Source organism: Diutina rugosa (assembly GCF_008704595.1).
Source record: "Diutina rugosa strain CBS 613 chromosome Unknown scaffold13_size251220, whole genome shotgun sequence".
Classification (NCBI taxonomy): Eukaryota; Fungi; Ascomycota; class Pichiomycetes; order Serinales; family Debaryomycetaceae; genus Diutina; species Diutina rugosa.
In genome coordinates, this window is record NW_022995170.1 from 222,458 (window position 1) to 239,157 (window position 16,700).

The window sequence follows — 16,700 nt, forward strand, 5'->3', positions numbered from 1 at the left end:
TGTTGCTATCGCCAATCGAATTAACGCAGTACTCCTTTCTTCATTGGCAACCGATAAACGTCCTGCGTGTAGTATGCCCTGAGTAAATGTACCTGTAGCCTGACACACATTTCTGCTAGGCCCGCAGTCAAGCCCGACTTTTTTTTCCACTACTATGGAGTGGTGAAAATTGTGTCAAAAGCGACTAAAGAGTGCCCTATATACTACACCACCCGCCTATAAACAATATACCGTAGTGGTACCGGCTGCACCGCTTATTGTGGAATGCGGAGATCGCTCGCGTGAGGGGTTTGTCGAGGTTACTGTAGTAATATAACCCCCACCACACGTGCATCGGGACGCGAGGTATGTGTGTTGGGTTGCTGGTACCTGTTATCAGCATGCTAGCAACGGGCCCCCCTGAGCGTTGACAGGGGAACGTCCCACAGGAGCCCCTATTTCATGTAGTCATGGCACATGAAACGTTAATTTTGCAACTTTTCGATCGTGTTGACGATGAGTCGATATTTGTCGGCCTCTCAAAAACAGGGTTTATTGCCCACACACGTGGTGGTTACAATGTTCCATGTGTATATGCTGTTATCAAAATTATTATAGTATCTATTTACACGCTAACCTTCTTCTTCTTTTTCTCATCAAGCTCGTCAAACTCCTTCTTCCACACCAGGTTGCCCTTGGCCTTGGTCACCGTAGGGAACAAGTTGTCGAACACCTCCTGGTACCATTCCACGGGGATGAATTTAACACCCTCCTTCACTTCTTCGGGGATCTCGTCAAGTTCGTTGGCAATGTCCTTGGGGAAGATGATGGTGTCACACCCGTAACGCTTGGCCCCCAAGATCTTCTCACGCAACCCGCCGACAGGTAACACGCGACCAGTGACGGTGATTTCACCCGTCATCGCTACTGTAGGCGGCAACAGCTGGTTAAGCGCCAATGACATGAGCGACGACGTGAATGAAATACCCGCCAGCGGCCCGTCCTTGGGAATGGCGCCATCGGGACAGTGCACGTGGATCTCTGCCGCCTCGAAGAAGCGGTTCTCGGGGAAGTTCTTCACCATGTACAGCTTGGCAAACGAGTAGGCAATCAGAGCCAGTTCCTTCATCACATCCTTCAACGAACCGGTGACGTGGACGCCGGCTTGACCCAGACCCAGCGCGATGGAGTGGGTCAAGATCGACTCGATGTAGAGAGCGTCACCGTTACCCGAGCTCGAGTACAGAAGACCCGTGGCCACCCCGGGAGGAGGCAACTCGTACACCCGGTCACGAGTGTAGATTTCGGGGCCAACGTAGTCCTTCAAATTTTCGGGGGTAACGTCAAGTTTGATGTCTTCAGGGATGGTCATCTTCGGCACCTCGGTGGAGGTAGTGGGTTCTTGGTCAATTTCCTCAACCACCGGTTCCTTGGTAGTCGTCGAAGTTTCAGCTTCCTTAGCCACCGGTTCTTCCGCAGTCGCATTAGTAGTCGCAGTAGCAGCAGTAGTGGCTTCAGGCAGCTTCTTCACCGACTTCGACTTAGCCTTAGTCTCTTCAACAGCTTCCTCGGTCTTGGCGGCATCAACATCACGTTCTTCCACTTGTTCGACGATCTTAAGCGACGCCTTGGAGAAGATCCGCGTAATGAGCTTCTTGATGTTACGCAACCCCAGTTCACGACAGTACTTTTCAATGAGTCTGGTGATGGTAGCATCGGAAATGTTGACGTGGTTGCCTTCGAGACCGGCCTTCTTCAGGGCATCGGGGATCAAATGGCGCTTAGTAATTTCAACCTTTTCATTGTTGGTGTAACCGTTAACATCGATGATCTCCATACGGTCACGCAAGGGAGCAGGGATGTTGCCCAAGTAGTTGGCAGTACACACAAACAATACCTTCGACAAATCAACCTTGACGTCGATGTAGTTATCGACAAAGGCGTTGTTTTGTTCAGGGTCCAAGATTTCGAGGAACGCCAGCGCCGCACCACCCGAGCGCAGCAAGTCGAGCTTATCGATTTCGTCAATCAACATGAGCGGGTTCAGCGTCTTGGCTTGCTTGAGAGCGTGGATAATGCGACCAGGAATCAGCCCCACGTAGGTACGTCTGTGCCCCTTAACTTCGTGGACGTCCTGGATACCACCCATAGCGATACGGACGTACTTACGGTTCAAGGCTTCGGCAATCAGTTTGGCGATCGAGGTCTTACCAGTACCAGGAGGACCAGCTAAACACAAGATCTTACCATCGACTTTACCGGAGACACGGCCCATCGAGATAAATTCAAGGATGCGTTCCTTGACGTCTTTAAGCCCGTAGTGGTCACGGTCTAGAATTTGTTTAGCTTCACGAATATTGAAGCGGTCCTTGGAGTAGATACCCCACGGGATCAGCGTCAACCAGTCCAAGTACCGCTCCAGAACCCCGAGTTCGCTCAGGTGTTCGTTTTGCAGTTCCATCTTTTGCTTTTCCGATTGGTAAGCCTCCATGGCCTCTTCAGTCATATGCAAGTTTTTAAGGCGAGCGTCGAATTTGGAGGTCTTGGAGTTTTCCGTCTCCGAGATGCCGGCACGCTTTTGTAACTCCTTGATGAACTCCTTAATGAAGAGACGAGTCTGGTACTCGTCGGCTTTAGAGCTGAGGTTGTGGATAGTGTTTTCCTTAATCATCAGCGCCTTGACTTCAACCTTCAACAATTCAAACACTTTAGACAACCGTTGTTCGACATTAAGCGATTCCAATAATTCTTGGATAGTCTTGACGTCACCGTACACCAGCGACCCCACGTAGTCAGCCAACTCATCAGGCTTGTCCAAGTAACGCGTAAGTTCACGGTAGACCACTTTTTGCGACGGGTTCTTCAGCGCCAATTGAGTGACAAGCACACGAATCAGCTCAACAAGCAGAGCAATTTCCGTCAGGTTCTTGTCGAACGGTTCGTCAGCAGTGGGCTGGATGACGGCAGTGGACACGTTTAAGCCCTTAAGGTATCCCAGAGGTACACTATCGTCGACCACTTCAGTAAGGTTTTCGTCACGAGTCTTAAGCTCCTTCAATTGACACCGTTGAACAGGGTAACCGACGATGTTAAGCCAACCCGGTTTCGGCAGAAGTAAACGGATAACTTCACAGTACACCCCCATATTGTATACACTATCGCGCAGTTCAATCACGTCAGTATTGGGGTTACTTTCATCCTTAGCGTGGAATAAAGCGAAGTAAGGCTCACGGTTATCGATAATAGTATGCACGGCTGAGATCACTTCAGGGTCAACGATATTGATCGAAAATGCTCTGCCTGGGATCGGAATACGGTCCTTCATCGAGATGGCAAGCACGGGCGGGTAGTAGCCAGTATCAGGATTGATCTGTATCGGTATGCGGTCAATCTCCGAGTCGGGGCGACTGGGAGGGCTATTATTATTGCCACCATCGGGAGGAGGCGGCGGGGCACCAGCACCACCAGCGGCGGCGGCGGCGGGGGCATCGGAGCCCTTTTTGGGACCCTTATGCTTCACCACGACAATTTCAATGTCTTCTTCACCCGGCAGTGGCAGTTTGTCCGGTTCCCCATCCTTTACGGGGTCATTTTCCGGCTGGGGTTTATCTTCTTCGGGCTGTTTTGGGGTATCCTTTTTCTCCTCAGGCTCGGGGGCAGGAGCAGGGTCCTTGCTCGGCTTGTTAGAGTCGTCCAGCAGCTTGAGCAGCACCAATTTTGAGGAGATAAGCGCGTCCAACGCCAGGTTATGGTCGGCGGCCACCAGCACCCGCAGAGCGTACCGTAGTGAACACACCCGGCGGACCGCTTGTGGCGATGCCAGAGCGACGATGCGCAACGCCAACTTCGTCAGAATCATCGAGCGAACCGGCAATAGTAAAATGGGCGAGGTTTGGCGGTGGAAAGCGGAGTTGTGGGTGATCGCAGAGTGGCGACGACGATAATGATCGAGTGGAGGCAGCCCCTGCTTGTGTGCAGGAGGTATATATCTGATTCTATCTAGTTCTACGCGAGGTACTCAGGGTGATAATTAATAAGCAACCGTGAAATATCATCAGTGGCAACCACCACATATATAATAACTTTTTATTTGGATAATACAGGGCTGTGGGCTAGAATTTGCGACGGGTGGGGCTATTACTATGGCGATGCCCTAAGTGCGACCGAGATTAGGACAATGGCTAGGGAACAGTCTCTGCCACCACAGTGCGATTATTGCACACACGCGGACTCGCGGAGAAAGCCGTCGCCGTTGACAAGTGACATAGAGAACTAGAGAATGGTAAGAAGGGGATAGGAAAGGAAAAGAAACCAAGTTGGAATGGTTGAAGGTGTTATAACGTTGAGCAATCTGGTGTGGGTGGAGATATCGGGGCTGCCGTATCGGGCCAGTGCTCATTTTCTGTCATAATGAAGGGCTCTCCCCCTCACTAACTAATTTTGTTAGCTGTGGTGCCAGTGCGGGCCCCTCACCTCGCTCGCCGTTGCCGGGTTCGGCTTTAGGCGACGCGACTGACGATGCCCGCTTGAGTCACGCCTAAATGACACCCCAGTCACAATAACCGATTTTATATTTCAGAGGCTAAACTGGTGACATACAACGAATATTGACACTTACACGTCTACTAGGGCTACCGTATCATCGGATCTTATCGCCTCGGGATTCCCCCGCGCTAGTCACGTTTGGTTATCACAATGGCGGCCCGCCACCCCCACCCACCCTGAGCCCCTCTATCTCTATCGTAGACCCCCTGGCGATAGCGAGATGGCCTTAAGGACATTAAGCCACAGGCTCGCTGTCTCCCTGGCAGTAGGGCGGTGCCGCTTTCGGACGGCGGTCTCGCCCCCACTTCGGACCTGTCTCCACTGTCGAAACGTCTCGCACCACATGCGCTCACCAGTGGCGCCCCGATCTACTTTACCCTTACACGAAGCCATGACCACGGAAGCGCTGCCCGCGGAAGTGTTTGCCCACCAGTGTCGCCAGGCCCACCAGTTGGTGCAGGCGTATCTTGACGATAAGCTCCCGCCACCGACCAAGCCCGGGTACGTTACTGACCCGGCGGTTAAACAACGGGTCAAACAACGCATCCGCCAGCTGATGGCCGAGCTCAGCCACGCGTTGGACGACGTCAGCGACGTCGCCATGTCCTACAACGGCGGCAAGGACTGTCTCGTGATGGTCGTGCTTATCCTCGCCGTGCTCCACACTAAGAGTCTCCCGCCAAACTACCAGTTGGATTCGGTTTATATTAACGCCGAAGTTGAATTTGCCGAGGTACGCGAGTTTATCCGCCAGCTGAACCAGCGGCTAGGCCTCCGGCTGGTGCCGATAAAAGCCCATTTGAAGCAAGGGTTCCAACAGTACTTGGACGCCAATCCGCATATCAACCGCATCATCATCGGCATCAGACGCTCCGACCCGTATGGCGCCACCCTCAAATTTGCTCAAGCCACTGACGGCGACTGGCCCCGGTTCACCCGGCTACATCCGATCCTTGACTGGACGTATGTTGATGTGTGGGCGTTCCTCGTGGAGACGGGGATCGACTACTGTCCGATGTACGACCAGGGCTATACCAGTCTAGGTGGACGTGATACTACGGTACCCAACCCGTTTTTAAAGCGAGATGACGGCACTTATGCCCCAGCGTATATGCTCACTGAGGACGCCGATGCTCGCGAACGGCTAGGCCGGTGTCGCTACACTGAATGCCAGCGTCTGAATCGAGACGTCGCCGACACCATTACTAATGGTAATGGTAACTCCACCAATAACAACTACATGACCAATACCAACCAGTCGGCCCCGGTACTGGGCCAAACTAAAGACTAATGACCTAGACACTACTACATATACCTTAGACAAATATTATATAGCGTAATCGATCACCCCAAAGGATAACAAATTCGTGAATAACTCATTTTATAACATTACTTCATAAACATTACACACACACTTCACGGCTTTCTCCGCAACACGTCGGCAAGCACTCCCTTGAAGTACTCTTCCAGGAGGGGGCCGACCCCGATCTCACCCAAGGCCCGCTCGGCACTCGTGTACGACGGCCCTTGCTGCTGGGTGTTCCCTTCCAACTGGCGGAGTCTCATTTGAAGCTCAACCTCCTTGCGGTTGTTTTCATCAATCAAGTTTTGCAAATCCCGAAGGTAGTCGACCAGCTTGGTGAGGATTTGCCCCTTATTGGGCTTACCGTCTTTGGTCCCCAGGTTCTTAACGTCCTCCTCCTTTTTAGCATCCTTTTGCAATTTAGGGTCAAAGTACTTGGCAGGAATCAATGTAAGAAGCTCCTGGATCTTCTCATTGATATTATCCCGGCGTTTGCGTTCATTGCCTTGGTCGGCGTCGTCGTCATCTTCCTGACTGCGAATAGTGATGATCAGGCCTTTACGCAGCGTCGGCTTGTTCACCCCTCCGTAGCTACCACCGGCGCCACCTAAAGACGCCAGCAATTGCTTCTTGATGTCCAGCGATTGCGAGAGAAACTGCTCGACGTCCTCGCGCTTGACGTTGATGGTGGGGATGTTCATCAGGGTATGCGGCGAGGCACTGGGGTTTGCCGAACTCAGCGCCCCCGTCAGTTGGTCGTAATACAGGTCGCGGAACCCGTTAAACTCGGACATTGGCGTTGAGGAAAGTTATCAATTCTGGATTGTGGCTGGTATCAGTGCCTTAGCAAATGTGCGCGCGCTCGCACCAGGTGCCCCCGACTGACACATGCTAAAGTGACCGTTTGCGACCGTTAAATAAAATCTATAAATACTTATATATACAAGTTTTGGAACCGTGTGTGGGTTTGAAGTCTAGTGAGTTAATCTCCGGGCGAGTTGCTTTAAGTGTCGTTCAAAGGACTCGGCTCTGACGTCGTCCTCTTTCAGCCACAATGGCACCAGCGTCGTAGCATTAACTCCGTCGAGTTTACCCATACGGAGACCATAGTAATCAATCACCACTTGTTTTAGAACGTTGAATGTCTCCATGTTACCGGAAAACCCACTATTCCTCATTTCATGATATAAAGCTTCCACTGGGTACAAGTCTCCTTTACCATAATATAAGTGAGCAATGGCAAGCACCAAATTGTGAGTTTCTTGGTTACACGCCACTGAGTAAACGTTTACGTCACGTTTGAGCCAGTGGTATAAGGTCATTGCCGTTTGGCCATCATGGAGTTCAAAAGCGGCCATCTTAATTAAACCGTTAATCACTATGGGTAATGTAAACGCATTAAGTGGGGGCGTTGTAGGGTTAGCTTCCGCTTCAGCAATTACTGAGTTAACAAACAGTTCCGCTTCCGTTTCAGCTCCGGGTTTAAGTAAATGGTCGAGGGTCAAAGCCCGCTGATCACGCTTCAGTTTGGCATCACTCACCATCTTCTTCCACCGGTCAAGATCAGCGAAAAACCACCGACACACTTCGCCCACATGGGGTAACTTGCTAATAGCTTGAAGTGTTGATGACTCAAGCCCCTGTTTAAGGTCACTGGATATCCGTTCGCGGGCAGTCTTGACTCTTTTCGCCACTGTCTTAGCTTTTTTGGTACGCTCCAACAGAGCTGCCACCGTACCCGCTACACCCGCCTGGGCCTCTCGTTCAGGGTGTTCTTGCATGTACAGCTTGAAGATATTGTAGAATAACTGTCGCTCGCTAGCAATAGCCAGCTCTGACATGGGTGCTTCGTCGCCATCGTCTTCAAACTCTACCCGCGATGATGGACCTGATTCTTGCGGTTGGGCGGCATTTGTTGTGGCATCAATCGTCTGCTGTAAAAGCTGGTTGAGCTCAGGGGATATGGATGCGTTGTAACGGCGCAGCGTTCGGATACACTGGTGTGGTAGCCGGAGGCGATGGATCATCTAGGGGAGAGTGGCAAGTGCGATGATGAGAAGGAAAATGCGGAGTCGATTTGAAAGTGGATAAGAATACTATCGTTTATGTCACTTTTGCATATACATAAGCTAAGAAATTAAGTAGTGATTCAGATGGATCACATTTACGGCTTGGCCCACTTGGTGCCGGAGGCCAAGGGAGCCAACACCCCGTGTTGGCGGGGGACGTACTCAACCCGTCTGTACGAGTTGAGGTTCTTTCTAAGGACAAATTGGAAGCAAGTGGCGGTACCGTTTCTCGAGGCGACGACGGCTTGGGCCAAGAAGAACTCCCAGATACGGTACCATCTAACACCGTACTTGTTGACAGCCTTGTCCTTGTTGCCCAACCAGTTACGGTACCATCTCCAGATGGTGGCCGAGTAGTGGACACCGATGTTGTCGACGGAAACAATTTCAAAGCCAGCGGCTTCCAAGCACGAAGCGACGAAGGCCAAGGGAGTAGAAGCGTCAGCACCAGGGAAAATGTACTTGTTCATGAAAAGACCCCAGCACAAGTCTTCGTATTGCCAGCTCTTTCTCAAACCCGCGTATTGCAAGAAGAACAAACCGTCGTCTTCAAGCAGCTCGTAAACTTGTTCCAAGAACGCGGTGAAACGACGGATACCGACGTGTTCGGCCATTTCCAAGCAGGTGATCTTGTCGTACTTACCGTTGGGCTTTTGCGATTTGGGGGCTTCACGGTAGTCACAGCACACAATCCGCAGTTGGTCAGGGGTGACACCATACTTTTCGAGCAATTCGGTACCCCACTTGGTTTGGTTCTTACCGAGGGTGACACCGGTGACCTTAGCCCCGTATTGCGACGAGGCGTAGGTGGCCCAGGTACCCCAGCCACAGCCCAAGTCCAACACTTCTTCACCGGGTTGCAAGTCGATCTTGTCGGCAACGACCTTGAGCTTGTTGTCTTGCAATTCTTCCAAAGTTTCTTCACGGTCGGGGTCGCCAATGATACCACCGGTGTAGATCATCCGGGGGCCCAAGAACCAGGTGTAGAAGTCGTCACCACGGTCGTAGTGGTCACGCACTTGTTCTTCGTCTTGCGATTGCGAGTGCAAGATGACTTCGGGGATCATGCCGAACAAGAAGAAGCGGAACAACGACAAGGTGAATCTGAAGTTGGCCCAGTCGTGCTTGTATTCGATGATGTCGAGGGCGTCGCCCTTGAACGACACCTTACCGTCGAAGTACAATTCCTGGAAAGTTTCAATGGGGATCTTGGTACCCTTACCGTTGTTCAGGGTTTCGTACTTAGCCTTCAATTCCGGGGTGTGGAATTCCAAGTAGTACAGGATGGGGCGGTTGGGGTACTTAGCCTTTTCGTTAAGACGGGGCGAGTACAGCGACATGATTGTCCAGAACGCCATCAAGATGGGGATGACCAACACCAAGGTGAAGAACACCCACGTCTTAAAACCACCACCAAGCTTGCGGGTGACCAAGTAGGGGATACCGGCGACGAGACCAATCATGGCCAAGTTAGAGAAGTGCTTCAGCCCAGGCCCGTCGGCGGGCAACGGGGCGTTATGGATCAGCGGCAGCGCCAGCGTCCGCACGCCACTCTCGGTGGAGACCGGGGGCGTCGGCTTCGCCGGCGGCGTCTTGATGAATTCGACGTTGTCCAACATCTCAATGGGGGAAGGGAAAAATTATGGGGCTTGGGTGGGGCTATATAGTGGATATGCGCGCGCGTGTTTCGGATGAAAAACCTGAAAACCTTGGACGTGGCACGTTTGAGTCTCAGGCGTCGCGGCACAGGGAGTCGACCTAAACAATACGAGAGAGGGGATGCCATCGGCGTCCGGGAATCAACGGCAATGGCATTAAATAGGAAAGTGACATGCACTATAGTTAGAGAGTTGTTTGGCCAATTGGATCTGGCACGGGGGCTGGCGGGTGTTGGCTCTAAGCCTCGGGCTATGGGGGTGATTGGTTGACTCCGAGCATGCGCATAAAGGATAATGGGCGCCAACGGTAGCACGATGAGAAACAGAGGCTGAGAACTAGCGGAAAATTGAGGGGAGAAACGTCATTGGGCGGTGATTTTGGCTTTAATAGGGGTTAAGGCAATCTCGACTGCAAGTAATAGGCTTGAGTCAAGCGAGGCTGTGGCATAATCGACACGTAGTATTGGTTGAGAGGATAGAGCCGTGCTGGTTCCTTCGATTATATAATCGCAATCCTCACTTCTATAAAAAAAAAAAAAGTTACGGCGACGTCTAAACCCGATCGGGAAATTATGGCAATGCTCGTAACCACAACGTAAACGCCCAGTAGCAGCTATTTACGAACGCCAGCCAAGCGTGGTCACCAAGTAAAAAGTCAGCCATTGAGAAATGAGACGACATGCTAGCTTTCTGGCTTGTCAATTCCACAAGTTGTTATCTTTCGGTGGCATTGGCTACGGCTCACATGCCACTAAAAAAAAAGGGGGGTGGCTTTGGTGTTCCCCAAAACCGTGGGTACAAGCTGGGTTAGAAGTCATGTCTATCTATCAGGTTACCGCATACGGAGATTGGCATCGTCAATGGCCGTTAGTCACGGTCACTAAATGTGTCGTGGGATTGAGATCCCGATTGGGATACTGGCAGATTTCTCTCTGGGCGATGACGTAGTGAAAAGACAAAGTGTTTATTGTAAAAATAGTTTCTATAAATTGTAAATAATTAGGCCACAAGTGTCTCGTCAATGTCTTGTCCAGTCGCTACAAAAAAGGGAACCAGCCCAGGTAGTGACTTTGAGGTATATCGCCACCTCCAGAGGCAGCAATGTCTTCTGATGCTCCACATTTGATAATTACTAAAATTGCAGTGATTATCAATGGAACATCATCGAGCGTCAAATGGCAGTGTATGAAGAAAGTGTCCTTGAAGGAAATTTACAGACACAAGACTACCAGCCTTTATATAATTTTCAGACTATGCCACTAGCTTCCAGATCATACCAGTCAAGCCTAAACGAGCCAGCACTGCCTCTACTGAAGCAGAAGGTGGTGGCTGCCATCTACAGAGCATGGAGTTATCACAATGGCAAGCGCAACAGCACTCGCAATAGGCATCGGGAAACGGCACCGGCGATGCCGAAGCTGGCTCCGACCAAGCCGAAATTTACTGGCTAAATCAACACTGATTGGACCTAAATTGTTAGTATCAGATGGTTTTCTACTATCTTTAATGACAACTATCAACACGTATGCTTTCAGTTGTCCCTATCATGTTCATCATCACGGTAACTTACCTTTTCCTCTGCTTAAAAGATGAGGTATCTTTTCGGACTCAAGGCGAAAAATTCCGGTGGCTATATAGTGGGAGGCGCGCGCTATGGCCGGGTAACCATCGTTTGCGGCTCCGCGACTATCTGTGACGACCACCGTACCCCTAACCAGGCCACCACCACAACACCCCCAGTGGCGTCGAGTCCGTACCCCGATGTTTCACCTTGCGAGCTCGTTGTACTCGCACTACACCAAGCGTGAGCAGTACAACGTGTTAATCCTCGGGTTGGACAATGCCGGCAAAACAACGTTCTTCGAACACCTCAAAATGCTCTACCAGATCCCCGACGAGCTGGCGGAAACCCGCAAGAAAAAACAGGGCGACGAAGTTGACACCGTCGACGCGTTGAAGCATAAACGTATATTGCCCACCGTGGGCCAAAATACCACTACTATCAAGTTTGAGCTGACCAACCCTCTGGAAGTGGTGAAAGGCAAGGGAGGGCGGAGCATCCTCCTCAAGTTCTGGGATTTAGGTGGGCAACAGCTGTTGCGACTGATGTGGCTGCGATATTACGACCAGTGCCACGGCATTGTGTTTATCATCGATCTGACCGATACCGATCGTTTCCAAGAATGTTATGATACCATTGTCGATATCGCCCACCACAACGCGTGGGAGGGTGTGGTAAACGTGCCCATCTTGATGTTGGCCAACAAGCAGGACTTGCCCCAGGCCGTGGACTTGGTCCAGCTCAAGACGGGGGTGTTTATCCAGTTGGTGCTGGAGCTCGAGGCCACCGACTCCAAGTTATTGCCGGTGCTGGTGCTTGAGAACCAAGGGCTACGCGAAGCGCTCGAGTGGTTAGTGCTGCGCTTGGTCTACAACAAGGGGAACCGCCCCCCTGACTACCGGTAAACAAACATGCCACGCGGGTCCCTCGTATTGGAGCGCCGTCGCATTCTCCGCCTATGCGCGCGTCTAAGTTTGGTGTTGGCTGGCCTCGGCTCTTTTCAACGACGACTACCGGGCGGGGCTCCGAACCGAAAACTGTCCCAGGCCCGTCTCCTCTAATATGAGTACGCTATGACTTACCTCAAGTTCGCCCTCTACTCGCTCATGCTCGCCTGCCATTTTTATACATAATACCTCTTTTGTCGAGCTTTCTCCTCCCCCTTCCATAATATAATTATCATTGAGGGGAATACTTTACTGGAAAGTTTGGGCGGCTGCCTCCCCCCGGTTAATGGACATTTTTTTACTTTTCGTATATGCTCACGTCGGTTTCGCAAGGTGACCTCGAGCGGCATGTACCTCTGCAGGTACCGCCAATCCTGTCGTATATTAAGCGAAGGGTGCCCTCCCCGCCCCTTTTTCACAGGCTTTTCCAGGAGTTATGGAGCGAGTGAAGACCCGTGTCAAGCGGTTGTGGCACCGCCAGCCCCAGGCGCGGTCCCCCCATAGCGTTACCTTCCCGCAAGAGTGCTATGACCCTCCCAAGTGGTACGCGCCTCCACAAAGTTATTACCCCCCGGTGATGGTCCCGTGTCCACCAATCCAATCCGAACGAGTAGCTGCTCGTGAAGGAGCCTTACACTCATTAGACCCTCGAGAAAATACCGATGCCGACGTCTATCCTCAAACAAAGCCATTGCCCAAGTGTCCAGACCTGAAAACCAATCGTCCCCGCGCCATTCCACTGTTTGCTAATAAGCGGTACAGCCACCACATCACCATCAACGACGTTTACGACCATGCTGATATCCAATTGGAATTACCAGCAGCAGTTCGTGAACTGGTGGGAGTATGGGCTCGCCAGCTTTGTCAAGAATTAGGCAATAGCTGTCGCGATCTGACAATTTATGAAGTTGACGATACCAAAATAGGCCTGCCAGTTGAGGTAGTAATTACTATGAGTTGCATCGGCTACCCTGGTCTTAACCCCCGAGGTTATTTCAGAGTGATTAATACTTACGATCATCGGGCTGCTTTAATCGCCGTACGCGAGGTCGTCCAATCAATGCCCTCATCGCAATTACTATACCTCGATGAAATCAATATCAACTATATGAATGGTATCATCAGCAATGCCAACCGAATGGCAATTTGCCACGTTGACCCGCGCCAGTGGATGGTGGGTGGTGGTCAAACGCGTCAGTGGAGAGATGGCTACACGCCAAAGGCTCGCCTGGAACACAACCTGGCGGATTACCCCGGCTACGATATCTCCTACACTGGCAGCACTGACAATTCCAGTATGTTTTCAAACGTTTATGGCGACGATATCGAGCTGGTGTGCCACCTGCTGGTGTATCTGGAGTACTCGTAATGAGAGAAATCAAGGCACAATTGATTTCCGTCGTCCTGCTTGGTGACGTCATAACTGAGGTTGCCGGCTAATGTCGAACGCCAAAATTTCATGTCTTAGTAGTGGGGGCGCGACCCCTACCTAAACGACACTAACGAACAGCCAAGGCTATATCCCTGGTTGGAATCCATTTTTCTTCCACTATTCTTTCATTAACACATCGCTTACTTGGGTAAATTTTTAATAATACGGTAATTTGAGTCAATTTTTCATCCGCTTGTCGCCCACCGCCTCGAGTTCGTGACCCGCAAAGCAATGCTCGTGCCAGCAAACTTCCATACCACCATCGACGCGCGCCGGCCGCAGGAGAATCCCCACAAAAACTCGTCGTAGCTCCAATTACCAGTACGAAGTGAGAAGCTATGGAATTATTAGTGTTTCGCTTACTCTTACCAATTCCATAAACTCCGAAGTTTATAATTAGAATTACTGCGGTCCCCACTCGGCCTCCGCTTTCCCCTGGTGACTGGTCGCCATTATCGTGCTGCCAATTTCCTGTGTGGAGTGCAGGAAAGACGCCATATATACATGAGGGAAAAAAGCCACCCCTGGCGACCACCTTTGCTCGACGAGAGATTGCTGACTCGTCACCCCCCGCTTAAAAGTTATTGATTTCCACCCCCAATTGACCCCTAAACGGCGATTTCTGAAACATGAGTTCCTCAAAGGGCAAGCTCTTTGACAAGTTCAGGAAGCCGTTCCGCTCCCACACCCGTCTGACGCTGGAAGGCCGCGGCGACCAGTTTAAGCCGCCAGCAGCCACCAGTGCCGGAGCCACTGGAGCTGCTTCAGGCGTAAAGCGAAGCCAGCTGACTCGGGTGACAGGGTCAGCTCCCTCGGCGCCATTGGACCCGTTGCCGACGAAACCCGCGGCCAATACTACCGGTTCGGTGACGAAATCGCCATCTACTTCTAAACGCGCTGCCCTCGCCAGCGCCAGTGCCCCGACACTGCCACAGCAGCAACGTGGCGGTGCTCCCGTGGCCAGTGCGGATGCCAGTGCTGCCGCCAATGCCGCCGCCCACCACGCCGGTGCCGCCGGAATTGATGCCCACGTCGGCACCGCCGATGAAGCAAGAGCCGCTACCCAAGCCACCCAAGCTACTTCTCAATTGCAGCAGTCGCCTCAGCAACAATTGCCTCACCAACACCAGAAACACTCCCACCACCAGCAACAGCAGCAGCAACCGCGGAGCGCACCGCAGCAAGCGCATGCACAACAAGTGCCAGTTCAGCAGGCACCTGTTCAATCACAACCGGTGCCGGTACAACTGCAACACCACCAGACGCTTGACCCCAGTAAGAGCCGCGAGCATCGTTTACTGCCTACGGATCTGCAGGCAGAGAATGCCCTGACGAGAGCTATGTACGGCGGTGACCTGGTCCGCGGTGTGCTGCCTGCTCCCGGCAATGTTCCTGGCTCTACCCAGTCTGCTTCTGCCTCGGCCTCGACTCAGGCGGCTCAAACTGGTGTCGGCAAGACGCTGGCGGCACTGTCGATTCCGGCGACGCTGACCACTCCTCGTGCTCACCAGCCGTCGCTGCCATTAGTGCTGTCGTATACTGCTGGGGAATACGCCACTACTCTGCTGGGTAACACCTACAAACAGACTCCTAATGAGGCTGTGGCCGCTACGTCTGCTGCCTCAAATACGCTGAAGTCTCCGGGGACTACGCCTAAGCGCCACTCCTCGCGCAAGCTGCAGGGCACTGAGGGTAGCACCCACTCTACTGAGGCGATGGGAGCTTTCCGCCAGCCGCTGGTCAAGCGTGACGTCCACTCCAACGCCGACGAACGCTACGTGGACCCGCTCTCGCATCTGCCTGGGCACAAGCGCACCCACCTGCTGCTTGCCCCCGACGACGCCCCGGTGCCTGCGAACGAAGTCGGTGCTATGGGCCGCAAACCACTGGGTAAAGCTGTGGGTGCTGGCGCTGCTGTTGGTGCTGCCACCGGCGCTGCCATTGGTTCGAGCCACCACCGCAGTGCTAGTGGATCTAGCAGCCACCACCGCCACCAACGCACTCCCAGCGCTGCCAGTGCCAATTCCCCGTCGTCTAAGCGTCGTGCCTCTACTAAATCAGACGATTCCAACGTGAGTCCCTATGCTCGTGACCCTAAGGCGGTGATCATGGCCAACTTGGAGGAGGCCAAGCGCGGCAACAACAACAACAACAGACTGAGTTTGCTGCACCAGCAACCCTCAGAGTCTACAGCGTTGTTTGAGCTGCTGCACGATAAGGACCCGCTGCTGGACGTGATTGTCCTGGTACAGGGGACTAAAGATAATAGTGAAGCCACCAAGATTGCCCAGAGAGCAGTGGAGCAATTGAAGCGTGAGAACCCGGAATTGCTTAAGTTACTGCGTGAATTGCGGATCAATTTCGTCACCGGCGACGTTACCGACCAGTACGGCCAGACGATCTCTAAGGTTGACGGCTACGGCGGATTCATCGAGAACCGTGGCCACCAACGCCAGGCCGAGGAACAACCGACGGAGCCTGCTCAGTACCTGGGTAAAGTTGCTGAGAAAGCAGGCACCGTCAATGCCCCCACAGGTGTGCCTTTGGAAGCCCTTGGCGGCCATCTGCAATTCTACAACGATGATGTTGACCACTCACCCACACCGCCCCACCTCGACAAAACCGACAAAAATCTTCTGAACAACATTCCCGCGAGCTCCGTGATCGGCCTGGCGATCTCCGGCGGCTACTACGCCCAGAAACCGATCCAGCACCGCCCGCTGGGGGGTGTGGCCGACATCGTCATGAGCGAGGGTGCCACGCGCCACATTCGCACCGGCAACAGTGCCGCCACCGGCTCTGGTAGCGCTGCCAGTGCCATTCGCACCCAGGTGCCTGCCACCGGTAGAGATATGGGCTGGCCCAACTCCGGGGTGTTTGTCGACCATATGATGAATGACGAGGACAGACAGGCAGGCAGGGATGCGGGCGATGACGTGGCCGTTGATCGTGCCGGTCAGACGCCGCACTTGAGCTCTATCGGGGCTGCTGGCGGCGCCGGCACCGCTGCTGATTACTCTGAAGTGGTTGCCGATGCCTTCAAAAAGGAACACCTTGATTCGTCCAACACTCACTCTCATGAAGCTAGTCAACAGAACAGAGATGTTAGTGGCGGTGATGTGGGGGTGCACCGGGCGGCCTCCTACGGGTCGCGTACAGCCAAGGCCCCCGCCCCCGCCCCCGATGCCCACAACCACCACCAGAAT

At 52.7% G+C, this 16,700-nt stretch overlaps 8 protein-coding genes across 8 annotated transcripts in view; 4 read left to right on the forward strand and 4 right to left on the reverse strand. All coding sequences in view use genetic code 12, as the record gives it.

Annotated features, from left to right (window-relative positions):
- Positions 1–604: 604 nt before the first annotated feature.
- PIM1 (ATP-dependent Lon protease) lies at positions 605–3,838 on the reverse strand (the record flags this gene model as incomplete). The annotated part of the gene is made up of 1 exon (XM_034156978.1): positions 605–3,838. The coding sequence occupies one exon, from the start codon at positions 3,836–3,838 to the stop codon at positions 605–607; it is 3,234 nt and encodes a 1,077-aa protein (XP_034011159.1).
- A 1,077-nt stretch (positions 3,839–4,915) lies between these two features.
- Positions 4,916–5,815, forward strand: FAD1 (FMN adenylyltransferase; the record flags this gene model as incomplete). The annotated part of the gene is made up of 1 exon (XM_034156979.1): positions 4,916–5,815. One exon carries the CDS (start codon positions 4,916–4,918, stop codon positions 5,813–5,815), a length of 900 nt encoding a protein of 299 aa, XP_034011160.1.
- A 125-nt stretch (positions 5,816–5,940) lies between these two features.
- RTG1 (Rtg1p) lies at positions 5,941–6,621 on the reverse strand (the record flags this gene model as incomplete). The annotated part of the gene is made up of 1 exon (XM_034156981.1): positions 5,941–6,621. The coding sequence occupies one exon, from the start codon at positions 6,619–6,621 to the stop codon at positions 5,941–5,943; it is 681 nt and encodes a 226-aa protein (XP_034011161.1).
- Positions 6,622–6,801: 180 nt separating this feature from the next.
- DIURU_004141 (uncharacterized protein) lies at positions 6,802–7,854 on the reverse strand (the record flags this gene model as incomplete). The annotated part of the gene is made up of 1 exon (XM_034156982.1): positions 6,802–7,854. The coding sequence occupies one exon, from the start codon at positions 7,852–7,854 to the stop codon at positions 6,802–6,804; it is 1,053 nt and encodes a 350-aa protein (XP_034011162.1).
- A 137-nt stretch (positions 7,855–7,991) lies between these two features.
- On the reverse strand, positions 7,992–9,515 carry MTS1 (Mts1p; the record flags this gene model as incomplete). Its single annotated transcript, XM_034156983.1, has 1 exon — positions 7,992–9,515. The coding sequence occupies one exon, from the start codon at positions 9,513–9,515 to the stop codon at positions 7,992–7,994; it is 1,524 nt and encodes a 507-aa protein (XP_034011163.1).
- Positions 9,516–11,429: 1,914 nt separating this feature from the next.
- On the forward strand, positions 11,430–12,020 carry ARL3 (Arf family GTPase; the record flags this gene model as incomplete). The annotated part of the gene is made up of 1 exon (XM_034156984.1): positions 11,430–12,020. One exon carries the CDS (start codon positions 11,430–11,432, stop codon positions 12,018–12,020), a length of 591 nt encoding a protein of 196 aa, XP_034011164.1.
- A 478-nt stretch (positions 12,021–12,498) lies between these two features.
- DIURU_004144 (uncharacterized protein) lies at positions 12,499–13,431 on the forward strand (the record flags this gene model as incomplete). Its single annotated transcript, XM_034156985.1, has 1 exon — positions 12,499–13,431. The coding sequence occupies one exon, from the start codon at positions 12,499–12,501 to the stop codon at positions 13,429–13,431; it is 933 nt and encodes a 310-aa protein (XP_034011165.1).
- Positions 13,432–14,123: 692 nt separating this feature from the next.
- The window catches only part of DIURU_004145 (uncharacterized protein), a gene marked incomplete at both ends in the record, with an annotated part of 5,850 nt that continues 3,273 nt past the window's right edge, over positions 14,124–16,700 (forward strand). The window contains one exon of the mRNA XM_034156986.1: positions 14,124–16,700. This exon is cut by the window's right edge and continues 3,273 nt beyond it. Coding sequence (XP_034011166.1) covers positions 14,124–16,700 — 2,577 coding nt within the window.